Genomic DNA, 25085 nt, shown 5'->3' on the forward strand with positions numbered 1-25085 from the left:
GGGGATGGGTTAGCCTGGTGATGGGTATTAAAGAGGGCACATTCTGCGTGGAGCACTGGGTGTTATGCACAAACAATGAATCATGGAACACTACATCAAAAACTAATGATGTAATGTATGGTGATTAACATAACAATAAAAAATTATTTTAAAAAATAGTTTGCTTTTTGTTGCTTGTCATTTACTTGCAGAAAGCTCTTATGAAAATTCTCCAAGAAAATGCTGGGCTTTTTTTGTTCAGTGCCACATTCTCAAGGCTGGATTAATCATTGAAGATTCATAATCACCTGTCAAGAATATTTATTAAGCACTGACCACTAAATATTTATAAAGCCCCTACTCTGGGCCCCTAAGGTACCAGGCCGTATGGCAGCAAGAACACACCCTGCCCCCCTCAGGACAGTGCTGGGGCTGCACTGAGCCAGTCTCTCCCGGCCCTGCCCCCGTAACACCCTGCCCCCACCCCCCCAACACACACCCCTCCAATCACATTTGGATGACGTCTGACTACAAAGGGGTGAGCAGGTGCTTACAGAGTTTCTGGGCCTCATAAGCTCCCATCAGGAGCTCCCGGAGAGGGCAACCCACACCCTATCACAGGTTAAATGGTAGCCCCCCAAAAGATATATCCGCATCCAGGAACCTGTGAGCGTCACCTTATTTTCCTGTTGCCCCGTTGGGGGCAGGACAGCTGGTCAAGCCCTCAAAGGTAGATGTAATTAACTTAAGGACCTCAAGACAAAATCACCCTAGGTTACCCAGGTGGGCCCTAAATCCAATGATAAGTGTCCCGATAAAAGACCCACAGAGCAGAGCCAGCCACAGAGAAGAGAAGGCCACGTGAAGACAGAGTGGAGTCATACCGCCCCAAGCCAAAGGAATGCCTGGAAATTCCAGAAGCTGGAAGAAGCAAGGATCCTCCTCCCCTAGTGCCTCTGGAGGGAGCACAGCCCTACCAACACCTTGATCTCAGACTTCTGGCCTCCAGAACCGCAGAAGAGTAAATTGCTGTTGTTTTCAGCCACCAAGCTTGTGGGGTTTTGTTACCGCAGCCCCAAGTAAGGAATATATACGTCAAGGCCTGAAACTCCATCTCCACACTCAGCTAGGAGCAGAGAATCTGCCAGGGGTCCAGCGGGGGAAGCCAAGAGGAGAGGGACACATGGGAGATAGCTGCTTGGACTCATAACTGTGGGGATAATACCGCTGCAGGAACAAGGAAAGAACCCACCATCCACTGCCCCCTCCCAAGCGCCGGACACACTGGGCTCAAGTGTCAGGGGAAGGACACACAGGCATGGGTGCAGGGGGAGGAAGGTGGGGCATGGAATCCGGCAGGACCCCCTCCTGGGCCACTCTCTGTGAGGACAGATCTATGGCAGCCACAAGAAAAGAAGAGTGGGATTATCAAGGAAACCTCCCCACAAGCATTTAGCTCATTCCCCACAATAATAACCACTAGTGTCCGTTACATACCAATACATATAATACGTGCATGTGTTCTATGAAGCCATCACTCACCCATTTCCTTCTGTAATCCTCACAGCAACCCTACGGCTGGGCTCAGTCTATAAATGAAGGAACTGAAGTTCATAGATCACTGAACTGCACAATGTCACACAGTTATGAAATTCCAGGCCCAGGCCCAGGGTTCTGTCCCACACATTCATCACAGGAGGCAGGACCCAAAATAAGCAGGGATGTCATAGAAGCAGGCACTAAGTTGGGGGCAGGACAGCTGGTCAAGCCCTCAAAGGCAGGAGGCATGACTAGGGCTGGAGCAGTGAAGGGAGCGTCCCCAAGGAGATTCTGGAACGTCAACTGTTCTACCAGGGCACAAGACCTGTCTAGAAGCAGAGGCTCATTTTAATATTAGCCACAGGCAAAAGGAATTAGGGAGGACACTCCCGACAGGGACAAACAGATCATGAAATGCATTCCAAAGCCAACCCTGGACTCTCCAAGGCCCTGAACTGCCCAGGTCTACACTTAGTCCAATCCCAAAATCCTTTATGCAGATGCTGGCCTTGCAGGTGCTTTGTGCCACCATGGGAACCAGCGTCACCTGAGACCCTTGACTGGCTCTGGGCAGCCCAACTACAGGAGACGGGAACATGATCCAGAGGGATGCTCCCTCCCTGAAGACCCCTTCCCCAGGGGCAGGACCCTTGGTTTGGGCCTTTTTCCAGTACCCTCACTGTCACCCACATTTATCAGGCAGGGTTCGGCGTCTGAGACCCAGGGCTCAGGTGGGGCCAATCACACAAAATGCGATTTCAATTTTGTTCATTGGACAGGGAGAGGCACCTCAACCATGGGCACCAGACAGGGCCAGAAATCAGGAGAAACTATATTAACAACAGAAAAATCAGTATATCTCCTTCTAGACTTTCTCTCTAAGCCCTGCAATCCTATGGAGGAATCATAACGACTAACATTTCTGCAGCACATGCTACAGGCCTCTAAGTAATAAACATACATCACCTCAATCAGCCCCCATCACAACCACTTGATTGGGAGGCAAGTTCTCTTACATCTCTATCCTACCAATGAGGAAACTGAGGCACAGAGAAACTCACACAGCAAGGAAGTGTTAAAACCAGAATAAGCCCAGGCAGACTGGCTCCTGAAACTGTTCTTAACTACTACTCAATATTGCTTCACATTTTTGAAAAAAAAACATCAAAGGGGTCCGAGTCCAGGTCAAAGGAATGGGATTAGCCTCCACAGTGGGGGAGACCATGTGGCCTGGCAGAAGGAAAGGCGGAATGCGCTAGAGAATCAAAGAAGAGGGGAAGAGGGTTCCCAGAGAAAGCATTCTGGAAGCCTGGCTGTTCCCCCCACACAGGGGAGAGAAGGAACAAGGCTCAAGTAGTCCACATGGCCAGGCCAAGGCCTGTGGCTTAGGCTTCAATTAGCTATGTCGAGGAAGTAGGGCTCCCCTCTGATGCCTCCGAGCTCAGAAGGCGAGGATCCCAAGGCTACATGGGAGCACATCAGGGACTCTCATGTGCTGGTGGTTCCCAGTTCCCTAGAAAGAAGTCTTGACTACACATTTCTCAAGGGCAAGAACCGCATCATCATCATCATCATCATCATCATCCTCATCATCGTTGTCAAAATTATCATCATTATCAGGAGCGCCTGGCTGGCTCAGCCAGTGGCGTGTATGACTCTTCATCTCGGGGTTGTGCGTTTGAGTCCAACATTGGGTGTGGAGATTACTTAAAAATAAAATATTTAAAAAAATCATCATCTATTATCACAACCAATTATTCCCCACCTACTATGTGCTAGGCACTCCACTAGCTACTTCATGGATTACTCCACTACTCCTCACAGCCCCTCCTCCAGGTCAGGCGGCCGCTGTCCCTATCCCACAGGTAAAGAAATTAGGGTCAGGGAGATTAAGTAACACGTGCCAATGATTCACACGCAAGAGCGTGGAGTGGTGTTTAAGACAGCACAGGCTCTTAGAGTCACACAGACAGACTTGAGTCCGAATCCTGGCTCTGCACTCGCCAGCTGTGGGACCTTGAGCAAATAACTTAACCTCTTCTGACAACTGCAGTCAGAGATGCCAGAAGTAATTCATCTCAAACATCAACTCCGAAGGCCTGGCAGTGGTTGCCTGCAGTGCTTTGGTGGGGAGGGTTCTGAGACCACATACAAGGTCAGGGGAAAGAGTGCTGTGATCAATTACTGACCTCCGCGGGGCGGGGGGGGGGGGCAGCAGGAGGATGGAGTCACGTCTGGGCCATCCCACATCCAGAGAAACACCATGGCTCGTGGAAATACCCACACAAACACACTTCTACGGCCCGTGCACTTGTGAGTAAAGCACTAAAGCAACTCAAAGTCTTTCCAGTGACTGGATATCTACATGGGAATGAATAGACCTCGATTCCTATATCCTGCCACAGGCAACTAAATTGAGATGGATCTTAGACCCACAGCTAACACTACAGAGCTTCTAGAAGAAAACACGGAAGGAATTCTTGTGGTATGGAGTGAGCACGGACTTCTTAGGACAGAGAAAGCAGCAGACAATAAAATGAAAAGTCAGACGTCATCAAAACCAAAACTTCTGCTCATCAAAGACACTGTTAAGAAAAGGATGAATTTGTATCCAGACTATGTAAAGAATGCCTACAAGACGACAGACGATTCTAAAGGGGAAGGAGGGGCAAAAGGAACTATAAAATGGTCAACAAGCATGTGAAAAACTGTTCAACATCATTAGTCATCAGAAAAATGCCAATTAAAACCACCACATGAAATGCCCCTGAAGGCCCACTCAAGAGGCTAAATCGACACAGACTGACAAGGGCAAGCGCGGCAAGGATGTGGAGCCGTCACCCTTCTCCCAGCGTTGCCAGCAGCGAGGGAAATGGTACCGCCATGTGGCGATCGGCAGTTCCCTATGAAGTTAAAATTCACCTACCCGTTATTTACCCCAAAGATACAAATGTAGGGACCCGAAGGGGTACGTGCACCCCAATGTTTATAGCAGCAATGTCCACAATAGCCAAACTGTGGAAAGAGCCAAGATGCCCATCGACAGATGAATGGATAAAGAAGATCTGGTATATATACACAATGGAATATTATGCAGCCATCAAAAGGAAGGAGATCTTGCCATTTGCAACGACGTGGATGGAACTGGAGGGTGTTATGCTGAGTGAAATAAGTCAATCAGAGAAAGACGTGTATAATATGACCTCATATCAGTGAGGAATTCTTAATCTCAGGAAACAAACTGAGGGTTGCTGGAGTGGTGGGGGGTGGGAGGGATGGGGTGGCTGGGTGATAGACATTGGGGAGGGTATGTGCTATGGTGAGCGCTGTGAATTGTGCAAGACTGTTGAATCACAGATCTGTACTTCTGAAACAAATAACGCAACATATTTTAAGAAAAAAGAAAAAGAAGAAGATAGCAGGAGAGGAAGAATGAAGGGGAGTAAGTCAGAGGGGGAGACGAACCATGAGAGATAATGGACTCTGAAAAACAAACTGAGGTTTCTAGAGGGGAGGAGGGTGAGGGGATGGGTTGGCCTGGTGATGGGTATTAAAGAGGGCACATTCTGCATGGAGCACTGGGTGTTATGAACAAACAATGAATCATGGAACACTACACCAAAACAAATGATGTAATATATGGTGATTAACATAACAATAAAAAAATTAAAAAAAAATTCACCTACCCGTTGACCCAGAAGTTTCATTCTAGGTATTTACCTAAGAGAAATAAAAACACATCTCCAAAAAACAAAAACAACGACACAAAACAAATCAGATTGTTCGCAGCATCTGGCTAGTTGTTACAGCCAAATTGGAAATAACCCAAATGTCCCTCGACAGGAGAATGAACGAACTGTGGTGCATTCACACAATGGCAATGGAAAGGAACACACTACTAACCCACTCAGCAGCATGGGCAAGTCCCACAGACGTTATGCCGAGCTGGACACGAAGGAGTACGTACTACATGATTCCTTTCAAATTAAATTCTAAAATAGGCGAAACAAATTAAGAGTGGAAAAAAAAAAATCAGAGCACCAGCTGCTTCTGTGGCAGAGGGCAGTGGAGGTGGGGGAAGTTGACTAGAAAAGGACACAGTGGAACATTCTGGGGAGACAGAGATGTCCTACACCTGAATCAGAGTAGGGTCGCATGAATGTATCCATTCATGAAAGCATACAGTTAAGATTTATGCATTTGAATGTAACTAACTTTTCTGAAAAGCAGTTACATCTGAGGTGATTTGCAAGAAGTGTAAGCTAGTTGGCCTGAAAGCATGAACAAAATCAGGGAAGACACACATGTGCAGATATGTACACATGAGGGGCAGCTTCAGGCAGGGGGTGCACACTTAGATATGGCCATGTTCTTAAAGCCTCCCAGGTGCACCCCCACAGATCCAGATGCAGGCAAGCCCTTCCTCATGTCTGCCCTGTCCTGGAGCTCCTGGGAGGTAGCTGCCAAGGGGACAACATCTGGACAGGTGACATAAACAGGGGTCTGCGTGAAGAACAGGGACGACTCTCCCAGGGCCCAGTGTTACCAAGAGAACCTGTGCAGTGGTGGTAATGAGGGAACAAGTATTTGTCCTGACTCTCATGTTGCTCTCCAGGGCTTTCCTGAAGAGAGGGAAACCAAACCTTCCTGCTATGTCCTTGAGCCCTTCCTGCCCCAAGAAAGTCCCCAACATCCTTCTCACAAATACCTCCTCACCTTGTCCAAACAGAACGGGTAGATCTCAGGGGGGCCAATACACCCTCCACTCAACCCTGACGGAAGGGGGCAGCCTCCCTTCCCAGCATGGACAGAAGAGAGGAGGCTGGAACCAGGAACAAACCTGAGAGCTGGCATCGGGCCTGAGGCTGAGCTTTAAGCTGGAAAGGAAAGCCCAGCCCCTCCCCAGGAAGAGCGAGGCTGATGGGCAACTGGTGGCCTGGGGAGTGGGAGGAGGACACGTGCACAGCTCGGCCCAAAGGGAATGAAGAAGGTACAGAAGACAAGCTCCTCAGACCCCATTTTCTTCCCTAGCATCTGGAGACATATACACCTGCCTGACCTACCCCTGAGGGTTTTGAGGGCATGAGTGAGTCATGAAGAGCTGAGTACCGAAGGAACAATGCAGGAACAAGACTTCCTGCTCATCCCCACAGCGGGAACCCCAGGCCCCCATTATCTTCTTCTGGAAAAAAGATCTGAGAGGGACTGCCCTCAGACTGTCACGAAGGGGGATAAAGAAGGTCTGAGCGGAGCCGCCCTCAGACTCGCACAAAGGGGGATGGAGCAGACTGAGCAAGGGTCGCCTCCCAGCTGACCAGGCCACCGCAAGCCTGGTGGGGATCCAGAGACGAATATGACAGTTCAGGTCAAGGTCAGAACAAGCCCAAGCATTGTCACCTTCAACGAAATGCCCTGCACACTCACTGTGAGCTGGGAGAGAATCAGGAGGGTCAACCCCAACCCCTTCACTTCACAAGGCCCAGAAAGGTGGTTGTCTCAGGTCAGTCCCAGGGGGTTAGCCCACCCCCGCACTTGCCATCAGGGCCCTTCTGTCCGCCCCACACCGCCTCCCCAAGAAGCCATCCTCACTCCACTGAAAAGCCCACATGACACATTTGAGCTCGTCACATGCCGAGCCATATGGTTTCTTCTGTTCAGTTAAGGCCCCCTGTAGACAGCAGGCTCTTTAAGGGGTGAGGACTGTGGCCTCGGTTTGACCCCACAGAGCCCACCGCAATGCTGGGCACACACAGTTGGCCCTCTCTAAATGCCTATTGATCCATCTGGGCATGAAAACCAGATCATAAAAAATGTGGACCTGGAAACAATCCACAGCATTCCCAGGGAGACAGCCCCAAACCCCTCTCCCAGCCCACCCTGCACCATCCACAGTGTGAGTTCTGGCTGGAACTGGGCTCTCATTCAGCCCATCTGCTTAGCATCTCTTTGGTTGCTTTTTCTCAGCTTCATGTTAGGAAAAAAAAAAAAAAATCCCCCTGAACAACACAAACAGCAAAGGGGCAGGGGAGGGGAAGCAAAGACCAGTTGTATCAGGTGCTCAGTGCGGGGGCAGGAGCCTGGGTTGAGGAGGTTCTTGGGGGACTGCAGGCTCCCTCTGCTCCGGCAGTCCCTTCCTGGTGGGAGAAGCAACCAGAGGAGGGGCTGTCCTGGCTGTGAGGAGCGGGATGAGAGGAGCACTTTACCAAAACTGGTTGGGTGTGAGAACTGAACTTACTATACTGACCATAGGGGGAACACTACTATTTTCAGGAGGACCTTAGGTGAGTCCAATTTCCCATCCAATTTATCTATAAAAGAAATTAATCATCCTTCCCTGACATTGTGTGACTCCCAAGCTAATCCACCCAAGGCGGAGGCCTGCGAGCCCTGCCCCAAGCCTGCACTGCGGAGGGAACCAGGTGAGCCCTGCCCCCACTGCCCAGATGCTGGGGTTAGGGTTGGGGCAGTGCTGCAGAACCACCAAAGCCAGAGACCCTGGAGAGAGGCCAGCTTTCACCCTGGATAGCTCAGACATCACTGTGCAATAAATAACCTGGGGAGCTCGGGAGATCAGCAAAGCAGAGGCCTGGTCCCACCCTGGAGCCCGACATCACGAGTGGGAGCCTAGGTCCACACAGGTAGAGACCCCACCTACGACTGATGAGAAAAGAGGGAGTTTCCGTCCACATGTTGAAGAATACATGGCTAATTTGCAACGACGTGGATGGAACTGGAGGGTGTTATGCGGAGTGAAATAAGTCAATCAGAGAAAGACATGTATCCTATGACCTCACTGATATGAGGAATTCTTAATCTCAGGAAACAAACTGAGGGTTGCTGGAGTGGTGGGGGGTGGGAGGGATGGAGTGCCTGGGTGATAGACATTGGGGAGAGTATGTGCTATGGTGAGCGCTGTGAAGTGTACAAGATGATGAATCACGGATCTGTACTTCTGAAACAAATAATGCAATATATGTTAAGAAAAAAAAAGAAGAAGATAGCAGGAGGGGAAGAATGAAGGGGAGTAAATCAGAGGAGGGGAAGACCAACCATGAGAGACGATGGACTCAGAAAAACAAACTGAGGGTTCTAGAGGGGAGGGGGGTGGGGGGACGGGTTAGCCTGGTGATGGGTATTAAAGGGGGCACATTCTGCGTGGAGCACTGGGTGTTATGCACAAACAATGAATCATGGAACACATCAAAAACTAATGATGTAATGTATGGTGATTAACATAACAAAAAATTATTTAAAAAAAAGAATAAAATATATTTTAAGCAGAAAAAAAAAAAAAGAATACATGGCTAGGGGCTTAATTTAGAAAAGTATTACCTGGAAATAGAGGGTCAGCCAGGATATAGGATGCAAGCAAAACCAGAGAGGTAGAAGATCAAGCACAGGCTTCTCCAACCTGCATGTCCCAGACAGTCCACACACCATCAACATCCACCAGGACCCACCCAAGCCACAGACTAGGAGAGTCGCTGCCCACAAGGAGCTTGGTGCAGGGCAGTGAGAGATGACCAGCAACAGGACTTGGTAAATGCAGTCACAAAAGGGACGCCCCCTCTCTGATGAGCAGGCTGGCAGGAGGATTGTGGTTTTAACCATATGAGTCGGTTTGCTTTGCCAAAGGACAAAAAATATGCTAGCCACAGCCTCCTAACCAGAGCCACGGCTAAGTCTTTGCCACCAAATAAGCCCGAACAACAGTCATAAAGAGACCCCTGAGTCCAGGTACACACACACGTACACACTGACCCCCAACACCGGCCACAGAAGGGCGCCAACCCCACTGTGAGCCTTCAGGGTGACCCCTCATATCTTCCTCTGAGTCCTCAGCTCTGACCTTGGCCTTGGGGCTTTGGACAGGAAAGCCACCCAATAGGTTGCTGCTCTGCTCTGAGCCTGCCCAGAGTTCCAGTCAGGCCAGCCTTACCCCCGACAGCCCGGCGGGCCCTGTGCCGGCCAGAACAGAGTAGACTCGGGTACCCAGTGGACGGTCATAAATAATGGTTTGAAAGAATCCCTGTGTTAACTAACAATCTCTTACTTATTCTGCAGATTCCTGACCAGCACCCCTTCCTCCTATATCCACGCACCGTCCTGGCTCCCTCCTTTCAACATTTCCACTCACTCCTCAGCCCACCCCCATCTGCTGCCCCCTCTTCCCTCCCCAGAACGGTTACCAGGCCGCGGCGCACTCCGCACCATACTTGGCCCCTCAGCCGCAGCTGACACGGCTGCCCGGTCTCCCTTCGAGAAATGCTCCTCCCACCCAGTCTCCAGCCTCGCCCACATCACCCTCTGCCCCTCAGGGAGCCCCTCAGGGTGCCACCCCAGGAATCTCTCCTCTTCTCACTCCACCCTCTCCTGGAGTGCTCACTGCCCCTGGCCCAGCCCTCCACCCCAAGCTTTAACGCCCACCTCTAGAAGAATGGCTCGATTACTACCTCCAGTGCGTACCCTCTTCTGAGTCTGGCCCCCAAATACTCAGCAGCTCACTGACACCCCTATTTGTGTCTCAAGCACGCACACCAAGGCACTTACAACTTCAGCCCTCATCCTCCCTTGGGGTCCCCCATCTCAAAGAACAGCTGTACCATTTACCGGTGGTTCCAAACCCAGGGCCACTCTTGCCTCCTACCTCTCCCCAAATCCTCCTATCTCATTAGTCTACCTCCTAAGACATCAGAGCTCTGACCACTTCCAAACAAGCGCATAGACCCCTCAGAGTCAGGCCACCATTGTCCCCTCCCCACCCCTGCACCGGACCCCCTCAGTGACCTCCCAACCCCTCCCTCACTTTCCACTCTGCACCTCCCACAAACTCTCCACCCAAGAGCCAGGGTGAGTTTTTCCAAAAGTCCCTTCATTTGGCTACTGCTCTGACTAAAATCTTCAAAGACAACAATGCCCTTAGTTAGGATAAAGTCCAAAATCTTTAACAAAACTTCTAAGGGTGTAGGTGGAAGGGATGGGCAGAGTGGGTGCAGGGGACCAGGGGGCACGGGCTTCCAGTTCTGGAAGGACGAAGGCACGGGGTAAAAGGCCGAGCACAGGGAAGAGAGTCAGTGATACTGTAACAGCGGTGTTCTGTGACAGATGGCAGCTACACTGGGGCGAGCGGAGCAGAACGTACAGACTTGTCCAGTCACTGTGTTGTACACCGGAAACTAATGTAACATTGTGTCAACTGTACTTCCACGTAAAAAAAATGTTCTCAGATTAAATTTTTTAAAAAGTAAAAAATAGGGGCGCCTGGGTGGCTCAGTCGTTAAGCGTCTGCCTTCGGCTCAGGTCATGATCCCAGGGTCCTGGAATCAAGCCCCGCATCGGTCTCCCTGCTCGGCAGGAAGCCTGCTTCTCCCTCTGCCTCTGCCCCTGCTCGTGTTCCCTCTCACTCTGTCTCTCTCTCTCTCTCTCTCTCTGTCAAATAAATAAATAAAATCTTAAAAAAAAATAAAAAGTAAAAAATAAGGGGTGCCTGGGTGGCTCAGTCGTTAAGCGTCTGCCTCCTCTCTCTTGCTCCAGGGGCTCACGGAGCCTGCAGCACTATGTCTGTGTACCTATCCCGAGATTCTGCCCTTCTAAGGAGCTCCCAAATGATGCAGGGCCTGCTGGTCCCTTGGCCTCCCTTTGAGTAGAAAGCATCTAGAACACTCTCGTCCACCCTGACTGCACCTTTGCCAACAAGGTCCTACTCAACTGCCAGAGCTCAGCTTCCACATCATTTCCTAAGAAGTCCTGCCTGACTCTCTCCAAGGTTAGGTTCAATTCCCGCACACACACCCCTTATATTGTCCCTGAGCTATGCTGGGCTTCTCCTTTGGAACGTTCATCACACCTAACTGTCCATCCTTCATCTTCAAGTTAGTTATTCAACTTTCACCCCCCGCCCGCCCCCCCCAGCTAGATGACAAGCTCCAGGACAGCAGGGACCATGACACCATGTTCACTCAGCACCGGGCCTGGCACAGGGCCAGCACTTGTGGTAGAAAGCTGTTTGTACCTGCCCTGCATCCATCTCCCCATCTTCTTCTCCTAATGACACCTCAATGTTCCTTTGAGGAACCACCCCTCTCCCACTCTCAGTTCTTTGGGCTTAGATAAGTGGGCCTGAGACCAGGTGTGGCCAATCAGAGCCCCCACCTCTCTGGCCACAATGACTGCTTCAGGACTAGGCAGGTGGACGATGGACTCTGAAAAACAAACTGAGGGTTCTAGAGGGGAGGGGGTGGGGGGATGGGTTAGCCTGGTGATGGGTATTAAAGAGGGCACGTTCTGCGTTATGCACAAACAATGAATCATGGAACACTACATCACAAACTAATGATGTAATGTATGGTGATTAACATAACAAGAAAAAATTTAAAGAAAAAATTTCAAAAAAAAAAAAAAGAAGAAGAAGTACTGGGGGAAAGATACTCTTCTTTCCACTGAAGTTACTTAGCAGGTAGGAGCTACTGTCACCCTCTTGCCACCACAGAGACAGAGCTTGACAAAGAATGAAACCAACACAGAAGAGAGATGGGAAGAGACAGATCTCATAGATGTAGCCATGCCTAGAGTCTACACTTGCCATTACAAAGCAATAAATTCTGTTCTATGCTTCAGCCAAAGTGAGTTATGTTTCCGTCACATAACCAAGAGTCCTGACGAATACAACATTCAAGCAAGTACTGGCTGTTGAATGAAATAATTGAGCATGTGGGTAAGGGAAGCCTGCCAAGAGAACTCAGTGACTCCTCCTAGGAGACTTCCAGGGTTCTCCCTGCAAACTCCCACCACCCATGAGCACAGTGACAAGCATCCCACATCCAACTCTGCAGACCAAGGGGCTGAAACGCAGAATGGTGACGTGCTTCTCAGCATTACCCTCTGCAAACAAACCACCCAGCACCTGGCTCAGGTGCCTGCACTGGGGTTAGGCTGATGGAGGTGCTCTGCCTTTCAATGCCCCTGGATACTCCACCAGGAGGAAAGCAGAGCTGTCCACGGTCAGCCCTGCGCCCCACCAACTCCTGAACTCCTAATCCAACCAGGGCAGGCTCTGGCTGTCATTCCATGATATTCCCCCTTGATGCACACCACACAACTCTCTGCACGGTGGGCATTCAATATGGGATAACGGAAAGGTGGCTTTTATCTAATTCCTTTGGGGGGGGGATCATTTTCCAACAGACCAGATGAGGAGAGTGGGGGTACAACAGAGAGCAAGAGGGGAGAGATGCATAATTATTTCCCTGTGAGTCATCTCCTAGCAAAGCCCCAGGACAGAGATGGAGGGTGGCCTAGATGTCCCCTCAGATGACTCAAGAAGCTAGTCCTCACCTGGCACACTGTGAGAGGGAAGGAGGGAGGGAGGGAAGGAGCATCATGCATTGCTGCCTAGGCAGGAATACTGGCTGAGCTAAAGTCCTCCCTGAGAGCCAGCTCGGGCCTTTGACCATCCTGTCAGGGGGCACTGATAGCTGAAGGGAGCTATCAGTGGGGGGAGGGTGCAGTTGCCTCAGCTCCTTTCCAGGAATGAGCAGGCTGGGCCCAGGGTTCTGGGAGGTAGTCTCCCAGGAAGGAGACTTGTGAACGAAGTGCTAATAGGAAAGATTTACTGACCCCCAGAAGCTCCAGAGCAAGTCTCCCACACGGATTGGGGTGACAGGGCCAGCCCAGGGGGGCCAGAGGCAGGTAGCGCAGCATGCAAGTGCCACCCAAGTCCCAGGAGGGTGCCGCCCCACAGGACCCGCCTTCCCCAACCCCGGCACCAGGCAGCCCTCCTGGGCAGTAGCCCCTTAAAAAAAAAAAAAAAAAAAGACACCAGGCCGCAATCCCTTCTCAGCCTTTTGGCTAAGACCAAGTGAAGACAGCAGGCTGCACTCTGAGTGTCCTCACTCCCTCCTGCCTGGGCCCCTTGTGCTCGACCCCACAGCCCCCCAAGGCCTCATTCGGCCTCTGACACCCCCAAGCCTCAGTCACACTGTCCTCCTGCACTGGTGAGCTAAGGTAGACCCTGCCTCCTGAGGTGTCGGGGCACTCTGTGGCACCCACTGGCCAAAAGGACAGCCACCGCCCCCCCACTGCCCAACTCTAGGCCTCTTACCTTCATAGTGGGAGGTGCAGTGAGAGGGGGGGACAGCGGCCGGTCTGGGAAGGTCACGTCCGGGCTGTTGGCCAGCTCCTGCTTCCTGTGAAGAGGCCACAGAATATGGAAGAGGTCAGAGGTCAGTGAGGGCCTGCCTAGCCATCGCCTCTCCCCGCCTACAGGAGTGGGCACGGGGACACACGCTCTAACACACATCGTGCAACACCAGACTGTACTGCACTCTCTGCTGGGGTGTTCTACACTTTATTTTGTTTCATTTTAAAACCTAGCACAGTCCAGGGGTGCCTGGGTGGCTCAGTCGTTAAGCATCTGCCTTCGGCTCAGGTCATGATCCCAGGGTCCTGGTATCGAGCCCCACATTGGGCTCCCTCCTCTGCGGGAAGCCTGCTTCTCCCTCTCCCACTCCCCCTGCTTGTGTTCCCTCTCTCGCTGTGTCTCTGTGTCAAATAAATAAATAAAATCTTTAAAAAAAAACAAAAGCATAGCACAGTCCAGTGTAGTCAGAAAATACCTTTTATTTTTTTTAAGATTTTATTTATTCATTCGAGAGAAAGACAGAGAGAGTGAATGAGAGAGAGAGAGAGAGAGAGAGAACACGAGCAGGGTGAGGGAGGCAGAGGGAGAAGCAGGCTCCCCGCTGAGCAGGGAGCCCAATGTGGGGCTCGATCCCAGGACCCCAGGATTGTGACCTGAGCCGAAGGCAAACACTTAACTGACTGAGCCACCCAGGCACCCTTATTTCATTTTTTGTTTATTTATTTGAGGGAGAGAGAGTGTGTGTGCAAGCAGAGGCAGGGGCAGAGGGAGAGGGAGAGAGAATCTCCAGCAGACTCCCCGCTGAGCGCAGAGCCAGACCTGGGGCTTGATCTCACAACCCTGAGATCATGACCTGAGCCAAAATCAAGAGTTGAACGCCTAATCGACTGAGCTCCCCGGGGCTATTCCACATGCAGTTCCTGTACCAGCCACATCAGCATCACCTGGGAACTTGTGAGAAATGCAAATGCTCAGGTGCACACCAGAGTCTCAGCCGTGGGGCCTAGGAATCTGGGTTTTACAATCCCTCCAGCTGCTTCTGATGCACAGTGCAGTCTGAGAACCGCCGCTCTAAAGACAGGGGACCCACAACAGCCACAGGCCTCAGGGGCGCGGACAAATGTTGAAAGGCATCAAAATAAGCGTAACTGTTTTACCGCAGTGACACAGTGGAAAATAATTAGGCCCTGAAACTGTAGCAGTTACCATTTATCTTTAAGCATTTTCATTTGTCAAAATTATAGAGGTTACTAAAATACAGCTATACATTCGGTAGATGTATTTCGAAATACATTTGAATTCAGGACCAAAAAAAAAAAAGAGACAGAAGAGGGATATAAGCGTTTGTGAGTCATCCTTCCTGGCTCCCCTTTGCCCCTATGAGCGCGCACACGCACACGCGCATACCCCGTGGCCGGAGAGCCGACCTTGAGAGGATGGGGCTGCCTGCTGTGTAAGCTGCAGGTAGGACTTATTTTAGTCCATGTGGGCTAGGACCGTGGAGAAGCAGCTCAACAGAGTCGTGTCACCATGACAACATGACAGCAACAAGTTCACTGCTCTCACATTCTCCCCACTTTCCATCTGGCCCTCGCTGGTGACCAGGCAGTGCTAGCTTGCAGTCCGATCACCAGGCAGGATGCTGGCAGTGAGATAAGCCTTTGGAGCAATGGTTACGCAACAGGGCCAGCTGGGCAGAACTTGGGGGAGCCCCAGACAAGGGCCTCTGGTGTCCTGGACATGCCCTGGCTATCTCCTGGGACAGCAGGGAGAGGCGAGGGTAACAGTATCAAGAGCCCAAGACCAGGCTGAGCCGCCAAGGCTCCGAACTTTGCAACTGCTTCCTTCTCCAAAGCCCCACCCTGAAGCAGCCGAGTCAGTCTGACACCTGGGTCCTATTTCAATGTCCAAAGGACCCCCACTGCCACCTCAAGAGAATGCTTCTATACTTTCTAGCCCACATCTTGCCAACAGGAATGACAAGCCCAACCCCAGGCCTCCTTCATGAGAGAAGCCCACCCTCCCTACAGAGCCCCGCCCTCTGCCTTTCCAGAAGAAGCCCTTGCCCTGAGAGCCAGACACCACCCCAGCCTGGCTCCCCTTAGCCCACAGGGCAGCCCAACCTGAAAGAAACCAGACCAGATGCTGTGGGGCCCTGCGTACCCTGGCATGACCCTTGCCTACCCCTGCAGCGGACCATGCCTCATTGTCCTCTAGGCAACCAGGTAAGGAGGCTGCGTGAACATCTGGCTTCGAAGAGGATCCATATGACCCCCATTAACCTCAACCTGCCAATCCCCCTTTTTGATCCTCCATCTGTCTTTTTCTTCATGTCTTCCTGGACCTAGCTCTCATGCAGGGCGGGGAAGAGGGGGGTACCCCCCTCTGGGTCCAGACTATAACTCGCACAAGAACCAGCAGGGCCACGACTCATGCAGATGTGCACACACTCACACACAAAGGAATGAATGAGGCTCCTTCTACCTCTTAGTCGAGAGCCACCACCTCCCCTTCCATTGATGGCCCTGGGCCAGTGCAGGGTCCAGCCGAGCTGTTCTGGCCCTCTCCTGCCTGTGGACCCCATGGAGCTGGATCCCAGCACAGGCTCGCCCCCTCCGGCCACTCGGCCCTCTCCCAAGCAGATACTGCTCCCCGTCAACGGGCCAGTCCCTGAGAGCCATGATAAGGGAAAGGGAGGGGTGGAAGGATGAGCAGGGATGGGGGCACCACCCTCAGGTCCCCTGAGGTGAGGATGGATGAGGACAGCTCCCCTCAGAGGCCGGGAGCCAAGGAGAAAGAAGCAGGCAGGGAGAGGGCAGGAGGCAAGCCCCCTGCCCAAAGTCTACAGGATGAGAGCTGTGGCACACTTGCCTGACCGCAGTCCTGATTTGTAGGGACACGAATCCTAGAGGAGGGCAATGTTGGCAGATTTTTTTTTTTTAAAGATTTTATTTATTTATTCATGAAAGACAGAGAGAGAGAGAGAGAGAGAGAGGCAGAGGGAGAAGCAGGCTCCCAAGGAGCAGGGAGCGCGACGCGGGACTCGATCCCAGGACGCTGGGATCATGACCTGAGCTGAAGGCAGACGCCCAACCATCTGAGCCACCCAGGCGCCCCGGCAGATTTTTACTATCACTGGTGTAGGGACGCTCATACACAGAGTCACGCTGTCTGCTTCTGGCCATAAGGTGCAAGATGTCCACTCCCATGGGACCAAAGCAGATGCGATTACTAGCCAAGGCCCCTGAGTCTCAGGCAAAGGGCCCCGCACCCAACCCCTCCTAGGCTGAGCCCCGCTTCCCTGCACCAGCCTGTTTTCCCTGGATGCCGGCATAAGCTCCTGGGACCAGTCACCAGAGAGTGGTGAGGACAATTCAGTGGGGGCACAAGGTGTCTTCCAGCCAGAAGGATTTCCGGATTGGTGTCTGGAGCCTGGAAGGTACTGCAGCAGGAATGAGCACCAGTGGCTAGTGGCTTCGTGCTTGTTCTAGGGCTCTGGCCAAGACTCCAGATGGGGTGCCAGGGTGGACAGAAGGCAAGACTGCTGCCCTCGAAAACAGCAGGACTCAGTACACATGGGCCCTTGGTCACAGACCTACCCCGCCTTGGTACACCGATGGCTTTGAGGGGCACCTGTGGGAGGGGACAGGACACACTGCTCCAACCCCATTCTCAACTCCTAGAAGTCAAAGGTACTTAATTAAGAGCCAACTGCCTATTATGAATCATGTCCCCAAAAAAGATAGTTGAAGTCCTAACCTCCAGTACCCGTGAATATGTCCTTACTAGGAGATGTAATCAAGTTAAGAGGCCGTTAAGGTTGCCCCTCAATTCGATTTGACTGGTGCCTTTGTCATCAGAGGACCAAAAACAAAGACAACAGAACCCCCCGCTCGCGCCTCACCACCCCTGCCATGGTCAGCTGGGCTCCACCACGTCCTGCCCCCGCCCTTACAACCTTCGTGTGCGGGAGCCACCTTCCCAGGGACAGCCAGGCCCAGCCGGGCCACCAGCTGGTGTGAAGACAGAGGAAGAACTGGGGGGCTCAGTGCCACTCCAGCCCTTTCTCAAGCAAACAAATCACACACGAGTAGGTGAAAGTGACATGATTATACCAAGAAATAACCTTGAATCTGCTCTCATTTATTATAAGCAAAAGGTAAATTATTAGCAGAGGTGGTATCCTTACTATTATTTGTAACAACTTTCTTGTGACCCACAGCGGTCTTGACATTGTCACGGCACGGAGTCTGAAACTACCTCTCCAACCAGGCCGGCCAAATGCTCACACATAGCTCCAACGACGTGGGGTCCCAGAGCCACACAGGGACCCACGGGATGAGGGAGAAATGGGAATGGAGAGAAGGCAGAGAGGGAGGAGGAAGAGCATACACTCTGCTCGGAGAGAAAGGGGATAAGCATGGACACAAAGGGGCCCCCTCCAGCCTCTGCGGGTCATGGGGGTGCGACCCACTCAGCATCCCTCTGCCCCAGAGCCACCTAACACTGAGATTCTCTGCTCTGGGATTCCTTCCCAGGAAGCATGGGCAAACCTGGGGCAGCTGGGAGAGGGCCTAGCTGGCTTTAGCCAAATGCAGATCTTGAGAGGAAATGATCAAGGAGCCTGTGGAGGAAGCTGAGAAAGCCAGGGGATGGTTCACCCAGACGGGACTGTTCACTCCCCCCCCAGGCGAGGGCCCTACCTACAGCACCCAAGCCTTCTAGCTCCTTCTGTCCAGCCTCAGATTTCCCTGCCCTAGACCATCTGAGGTCATCTCCTCCCCACTTCCATGAAAGTGCCCTACACTAGGGATCAAGAGACTCCCAGGTTCCAGTCTGGCTCTACCTGCTACCTCACTGTGTGCCCTTGGGTAAGTCACCTCACCTCTCTGTGTCCCACTTCCTTCATCTGCAAAGATGGGGGTGATGATGTTCCGAGGAATTAAATGTCATGGCTGTGAAATAAAACATAAAGTCCTATACAAATATAGACCATTATTATTATTATCACCTTTATTGTTACTATAACTCCTAAAACGGTGATCTGATCCCCAAGTGGAGAGAGAGAAGCAAGGAAGGGTCCAGGACTGTTTAATGTCTTTGAAAACATTTCTGGCATTTCATAAAAACACCAATTCTAGCCCCAGGGATCCACTCTCAGGATCTTAATGATCAGTTAATAATCAACAACAGGAAGAATACCCACCTACCAGCAGATGGCTCTGGGGCCAGGTTTAAGCCCTCCTTCTGGCAGAGAGTTCTCCCAAACCTACAGACTCCCTCTGCATCTCTCATCCCACTGGGACCCCAGCCACCCAGCCATATCTGGCTCTGCTTTCTCCTGCTTTCCAAAGAGCCAAGCTAGAAGAATGCAGATAGCTGGCTACCGTAAAGAGCTTCCCAGGAAAACCGAACCAAAAGGAATGAGACATACCATTCACAGCAACCGAAGGTAGAAATAACCCAGTGTCCATCAAGCGATGAACAGAAAAACAAAATATGGCCTAGCCACAGGATGGACTAGTATTCAGCCGTAAAAAGGAACAAAGTACTGATTCAGGCTACAATGTGGACGAACCTCAAAAACATTATGCTACAGGAAAGATGCCAGACACAAAAGGCCACATACGGTGTGATTTTATTTACAGGAAATGTCCAGAACAGGCAAATCCAGAGACAGAAAGTAGATCAGTGGTTGCCAGGGCCTGGTGGGGAGTGGGGAGGAGTGGGGAGTGACTGCTAATGGGTTCGGGGTTTCCTCCCGAGGGGATAAAAACGTGCCGGAACTACATAGGCGACGGAGGCACAACTGTGTAAATATACTAAACAGCACTGAATTATACACTTTAAAGGGTGAATTCTACGGTGTATAAATTATAATTCAGTTTTTTAAAAGGAATAAGAGAGAAGGGGCTGAATGGGCTCTATTTCTGTCATTTCTGCTGCCCTGGCTGCCTTTTGGCGCCCCCAGGGCCCCGGGCTGCGTGCAGCTCTGGCTTTGTGGCAAGGCTTCAGACCCCGATGAGGGCTCCCTCATAACTCACACCTGTTGAAAGCAAGGCCTTCTGTCTCCACTCCCAGCACTCAGAAGTACCTGCACTGTCATTTATTTGGAGAGATTGTCTGAGTTCTAACGTTTCATATTTCCCCATCTTATATAATTAGACCATAAACAATAGGAATAACAGAAAAAGCTTCACGAAAAATCATCATAGGAAGCAGACACGCTGAGAAGAAAGGGAAATTAGAAGCCAGGACTAGCTCTAGGCCTGACGAGCTGAACCTCAAAGTCTCTCTGCTTTCTCGTCTGCAGAATGGGCAGGTTAACTCCCAACACCTGTTCCCTGAACAGGATTCAGAAAACTGTGCTCAACTCCTCAGTGACTGGTGTCTTAGACAGCTTTTATGTTGGCAGACAATTTTGTAGTGCTTGGGCAAGGCGGGCCAGGGGGAGGGATGAGCGGGGTTGGGGGGAGGGAAAAGTGGGGTGCAGACTGAGGGTCCATGCCCAGAGGAGTCTGCCTTGCTGTCTATGGAGACCCCAGGCGCTGCGGCACAAATCACATAGCCCCCATCCTAGCAGCCGGCATGCTGGGGCATCCCTGGGGTTGGAAACATATTCGAGAAGTTCTGTCCAGGCTTGGCAGGACAGCCTGGCAGCAGGCTGGATGGAGTAGAGGGCCAGGCAAATGGGCAGCACGTACTGTGGATCAAAAGCGTTCGCTTTATGGTTCAACAGGCCTGGATTTGAATTCTAGCCCTACCCCGATTAGCCATGTGACCCTGGTCAGGTCACTTCATCTCCGTGCCCCTCAGGTTCCTCATCTGTAAAATGGTATAATTACAGCCCTCTCACGGGTGGGCTGAATAAGGCCAATGAGGCACTTAGCACAGGGCCTGGTTCCAGAAGACCTGGTCACCACCGCTGCTGTTGCCAAGGCTGCCGTCAAAGGGGGGAAGGAGTGGGCATGGAGGAGGAGGGCCAAGGCAGAAAGCCAGTCAGAGGGCAGAGGGAGGCAGGAGCAGCTGCAGATGGGGGAACTCAGATGCCCATACACTCTGGACCCTAAGCCTGGGAGGCAGGGACAGGAGAGCCCAGCCACCGTGTGGGCCACTGGGTCCTCGGCACATGCTCATGGCCCGATTGCAAGCCCCAAAAGGACAGACACAGAGGTGAGGGGGTTAATGTCCATCCTGTGCTGGGGCAGATGTGGAAGGGGAGAAGAACAGGGCCCAGTGGAGCTGTCAGGATAGCAGAGGGACAGAAGGGGGCACAGGATTTGGGAATGAGAGGTTCCAGCAGGTGGAGGGACTGAGTCCCAATGCCCCCCTTGAAGAGCCTCTCAGGAAGGAGCAGGTACTGCTCACCCGACAGCATCTGGCAGGCTTGACTTTGGTGTCGTGTCCCATCCCTGGGCACACTGTTGGTTCCTGGGGATTTGGAACCCAATTCTGGACCGCTGATGACTCAAAACTCCCCGGGAATGCAAAATGGCCGCCCCCACCCCCACTCAATCCTGGGGTGCATGGACACAGACCCCCAGCAGCTCTGGGAGAAACCATGAGAAGCCATTCAACAACCTAATCACACACACAAGGACACCAAGGCCCGGAGAGGCAAGGGGAGATGCCCAAATCCAAAGCCAGCCTGTCTCCTGGTCTCCAGAGAGTGCAGTTCCCCAATCACCGCATCATGAGTGTGCGAAAAGTGAGCAGGCCGCATCTCAGGGAGAACCGGTCAAGAAGTACAGCTGGTCCATGCACACACATTTATAAAGCATGAGCGCTGGGGCGCCTGGCTGGTTCATTCAGTAAAGCATGTGACTCCTGATCTCAGGACTATGAGTTCAAGCCCCAAGTTGGGCATAGAGCTTATTTTAAAAAAGGGGGGGGGCTGAGTGTCAGGGGTCCATGGGTCCCCCATAAGTAATGAATCGACAGCAGAAGCCAGGGCTGCACAGGAGGTAAACAGGCTGCACCCTGGGCAATGAGACGGGGCTATCCGTGGGACCAAGGGGAGGTCTGGGCGATAGTTCGTGCCTGTAGCTTCCAAGAACTTACTGGCTTCTCCCTGGGTGTGTTGGGCGAGGACCCTGAGTCCCTAAACTGGGCCAGGGTAGGAGAAAGGGCAGGCACAAAGAGGAAAAACACAGGAGGGTCACCCAGCCCAGGAGACCCAGCCGCGGCCACCGGTGTGAGACAACCGAGCCTCCTCCTCTATCACATCTCAGACCCGATGGTCCAACCTACACACACAGGCACATCTACACACTCCTGGGAAAAGCCTTACCGAACAGACAACTTTTAGAACTGACTGATGCCGCACGGCTCCCATATGAGTAATAGCAGACCCTGAGGGGTTTGGTGTGGGCCTGAAGTCACAGAGTCAGAAATCTGAGCGTTGGGCTTCAACTCCCCAGACCCCCCCACTCCAATCCCATTGCGCTTTCCCGTCACAATGAGAAAGCCAGCTCCACCTGTCCTGCATGCCCAGCAGAGGCAGAGAAGAGAGGACAACAGCCAGCACCTTCTCATGTCCCTGCAGCTTGAGTTCTTGGAGATCCAGCGTGCGCTGTGTGTTAGTTACCAAGGGCAGTGACTTCAGGACTATTTACAAACACCTGAGAAGACAATCCAGGCAGGAGAAGTGAAAATGCAGACACCATCCTGAAGGCACAGCACACCCACGTGAAAGACCCTCTTGCCAAATACCAACTGTGGGTTATATAGAATAAAGTGCCATGGGACACAGGGAAGGGAAGGCCAGGTCTCCCCGGGAAACCAGCTCAGGTATCACAGAAGAGGTGACAGCTGAGCTAGACCTTGATGGCAAGGCTGGCACCTACCCAGCAAAGAAGCAGAGGCACGGAGGAGTGAAAGTCAAGAGCACCGAGTCAGACCACCCGGTGTCATCAATGCAGAGGAAACACTTCCCTGACACTTAGCAGGCCCTCGAAAAGGAAAAGTGAAAGCCCACAGCCCCCAGGCTTACCATGGACGGGCGCTGTTGGGAGGCCTGGCTCATTTAAGACTCACGACAACCCTCTGCAGCAAATATTATTAACCCCGCTTTACAGAAGGGTTTACTGAGACTCCGAGAGGTGGGGTGACTTGCCCCAGTTCCCACAGCTGGAGGGCAGCAGAGCAGAGCCTGGCCCCGGGCAGTCCGGCTCCACGGTGCATTGGTGGAGGGAAAGAACTGGGGTTCACAAGAGAGGCGCATCCGCATCACACTTGCCCAGCGTCGGGGGCTCACATCGCTGCTGGCACGGCAGGTGCTCGCGGGGCTCTTTCCTCAATGGCTGGTTACCGGTCCCTTACAGGTGCCCTCTATTTACAGCAGGCTATTCTGAGTCTCCTTTTACGGGGGTGACACAGCACCGCCTTCTAAAATGAGTTCGTTCGGGATGCCTGGGTGGCTCAGTTGGTTAAGTGTCCGACTCTTGGTTTGGGCTCAGGTTGCAATCTCAGGGTGGTGGAATCGAGCCCGTGTCAGGCTCCACACTCAGCGGGGAGTCTGCTTGAGATTCTCTCTCCCTCTCCCTCCGCCCCTCCCCACCTCAAATAAAATAAATAAAATCTTATAAAAATAAAATGAGTTCATTTAATTAAGCAGTTAAGGGAAACTACTAAAGAGCTATCACAGGGGCGCCCAGACATGACAGAAACAGTGACAGAGGTCTGTGGCTGGGAGCACAGTCTGGGAAGCAGGCACCAAGCCATCTGAAGCCTATCTCATAATGGGGAGCGAGAGTTCCGAGGCACGGCTCTGCTGCGGGGCAGAAGGCAGAGGGAGGACGGGCGCCCCCTGCACTTACGGCCACAGAAACAGAACCAGGGGGTCCTAAGGCATCTCAGAGGCAAAACTAAGATCACTTCGTGATAAGAGGAGGAGAAGCTAAAAGGCTGGTTTCAGAAAACCAAGGGATGGGTGCTTTGACCACGACACAGACCAAGGAGTGGGAGAACTAGCTTTTCAGGAGGCAGACGTTCATTCTGGACACACCACAAGTTATGGGGCCCCGGGAAACCCAGGTGGGTTCAGAAAAGTATCGAAGCCTTAGCAGAGAGAGACAGGAGTAAGGGCAAGGGAGGTGCAGGTGCGCGCGTCATCCAGCCTGAGCGCACTGCATCACCTGGAAACTGCCGAGTGAGCAGCTTCCCTCACGTGGTCGGCCACTCGGCCTGGCACTGCCTGGCCTCAGCAGAAGGAGCGACACCATGGTCAGAGCAAAGACGGCCAGCTCCCAAGGTCATGGCCTCAGACAGCTTCAGACCCAAAATCACAAAGCCACGGAGCTACAAAAGCACAGAATATCAGGATTTTCCCAGCCTGTTAGTATTTCTTGACCCAGATGGCAAGTACATGGGTGCTTGCTGCCTAATTCAATTTGGATGTATGGCACATATCACAGTAAAAAATAATTTTTAAATAGTTCTCTCTCTCACTTCCTTTAGGGGAGATAGATATAAATAAAGAAATGGATACGGACCTAGAGGGAGAGACAGACATCATCTTCAGCCTGTTGAGACTTCCATGATGAACACAGCAGACTCATTATCTGCAATTATTTTGCTTCTTCTGAAGCCCCTTAAAATAATAGTTTTTTGGATTTTTTTTAAAGTGTGAACTAACGGGGCGCCTGGGTGGCTCAGTTGGTTAAGCGACTGCCTTCGGCTCGGGTCATGATCCCGGAGTCCCGGGATCGAGTCCCACATCGGGCTCCCGGCTCAGCGGGGAGCCTGCTTCTCCCTCTGACCTTCTCCCCTCTCATGCTGTTTCTCTCTCTCTCTCAAATAAATAAATAAAATCTTAAAAAAAAAAAAAAATAAAGTGTGAACTAACAAGAGCAAATGTAATAGAAGAGGAAAATTCAGCCTACAAGAGATCACTGGTGCCTGGAAGATGGGCTGGGGATGGATGACCCTGGGGGAGTGTTTGATACTTGAAACACGGAGCACTGCCAACCCATCACTTCCTCAACAGCCAGGTAACCTCCCCACCCACCACTATCAGAAACTGAACAACTGACCAGCGATCCCTGAGAAAAGGCATCCGGGCTCCTCCTATGAAAGGGAAGCTTGCTACCCAATCATCACCCTGCATGGAAGCTCCCAGGTGGCACACCAGCCCAAGCCCCACAGCTCCCAGCCCACTTCCTAGTGCCTAACTCTTGGCTACAGAAACACATCCAAAGGTAGCCAGACATTTGAGGAAAGCCTCCAACATATGGGAGAGATCTCAAAATAATCAAGAGGAACCTGAAGGTAACAGACAAAGCAAGGAACCAACGCGGACCTCCACAATATACTATAAAGTAATACCTTCTGAGAGATAAGACAAGATTTTGTATCCATGACACAAGGAGAGAATGCTATAAAAAACGGAATGATCAGCAAAGAAAGAGATCTTAGAAAATAAAAATAT

At 51.8% G+C, this 25085-nt stretch overlaps 1 protein-coding gene across 1 annotated transcript in view; it reads right to left on the reverse strand.

The window, feature by feature from the left end:
• The window catches only part of LOC112808301 (rap1 GTPase-activating protein 2-like), a 129216-nt gene that overhangs the window by 38543 nt on the left and 65588 nt on the right, over window positions 1-25085 (reverse strand). The window contains exon 3 of the mRNA XM_025851345.2: window positions 13619-13703. Coding sequence (XP_025707130.1) covers window positions 13619-13703 — 85 coding nt within the window. The remainder of the gene's footprint in view (window positions 1-13618; window positions 13704-25085) is intronic.

Source organism: Callorhinus ursinus, unplaced genomic scaffold (assembly GCF_003265705.2).
Source record: "Callorhinus ursinus isolate GAN/ISIS: 27379988/994484 unplaced genomic scaffold, GSC_fseal_2.0 scaffold34, whole genome shotgun sequence".
Lineage (NCBI taxonomy): Eukaryota > Metazoa > Chordata > Mammalia > Carnivora > Otariidae > Callorhinus > Callorhinus ursinus.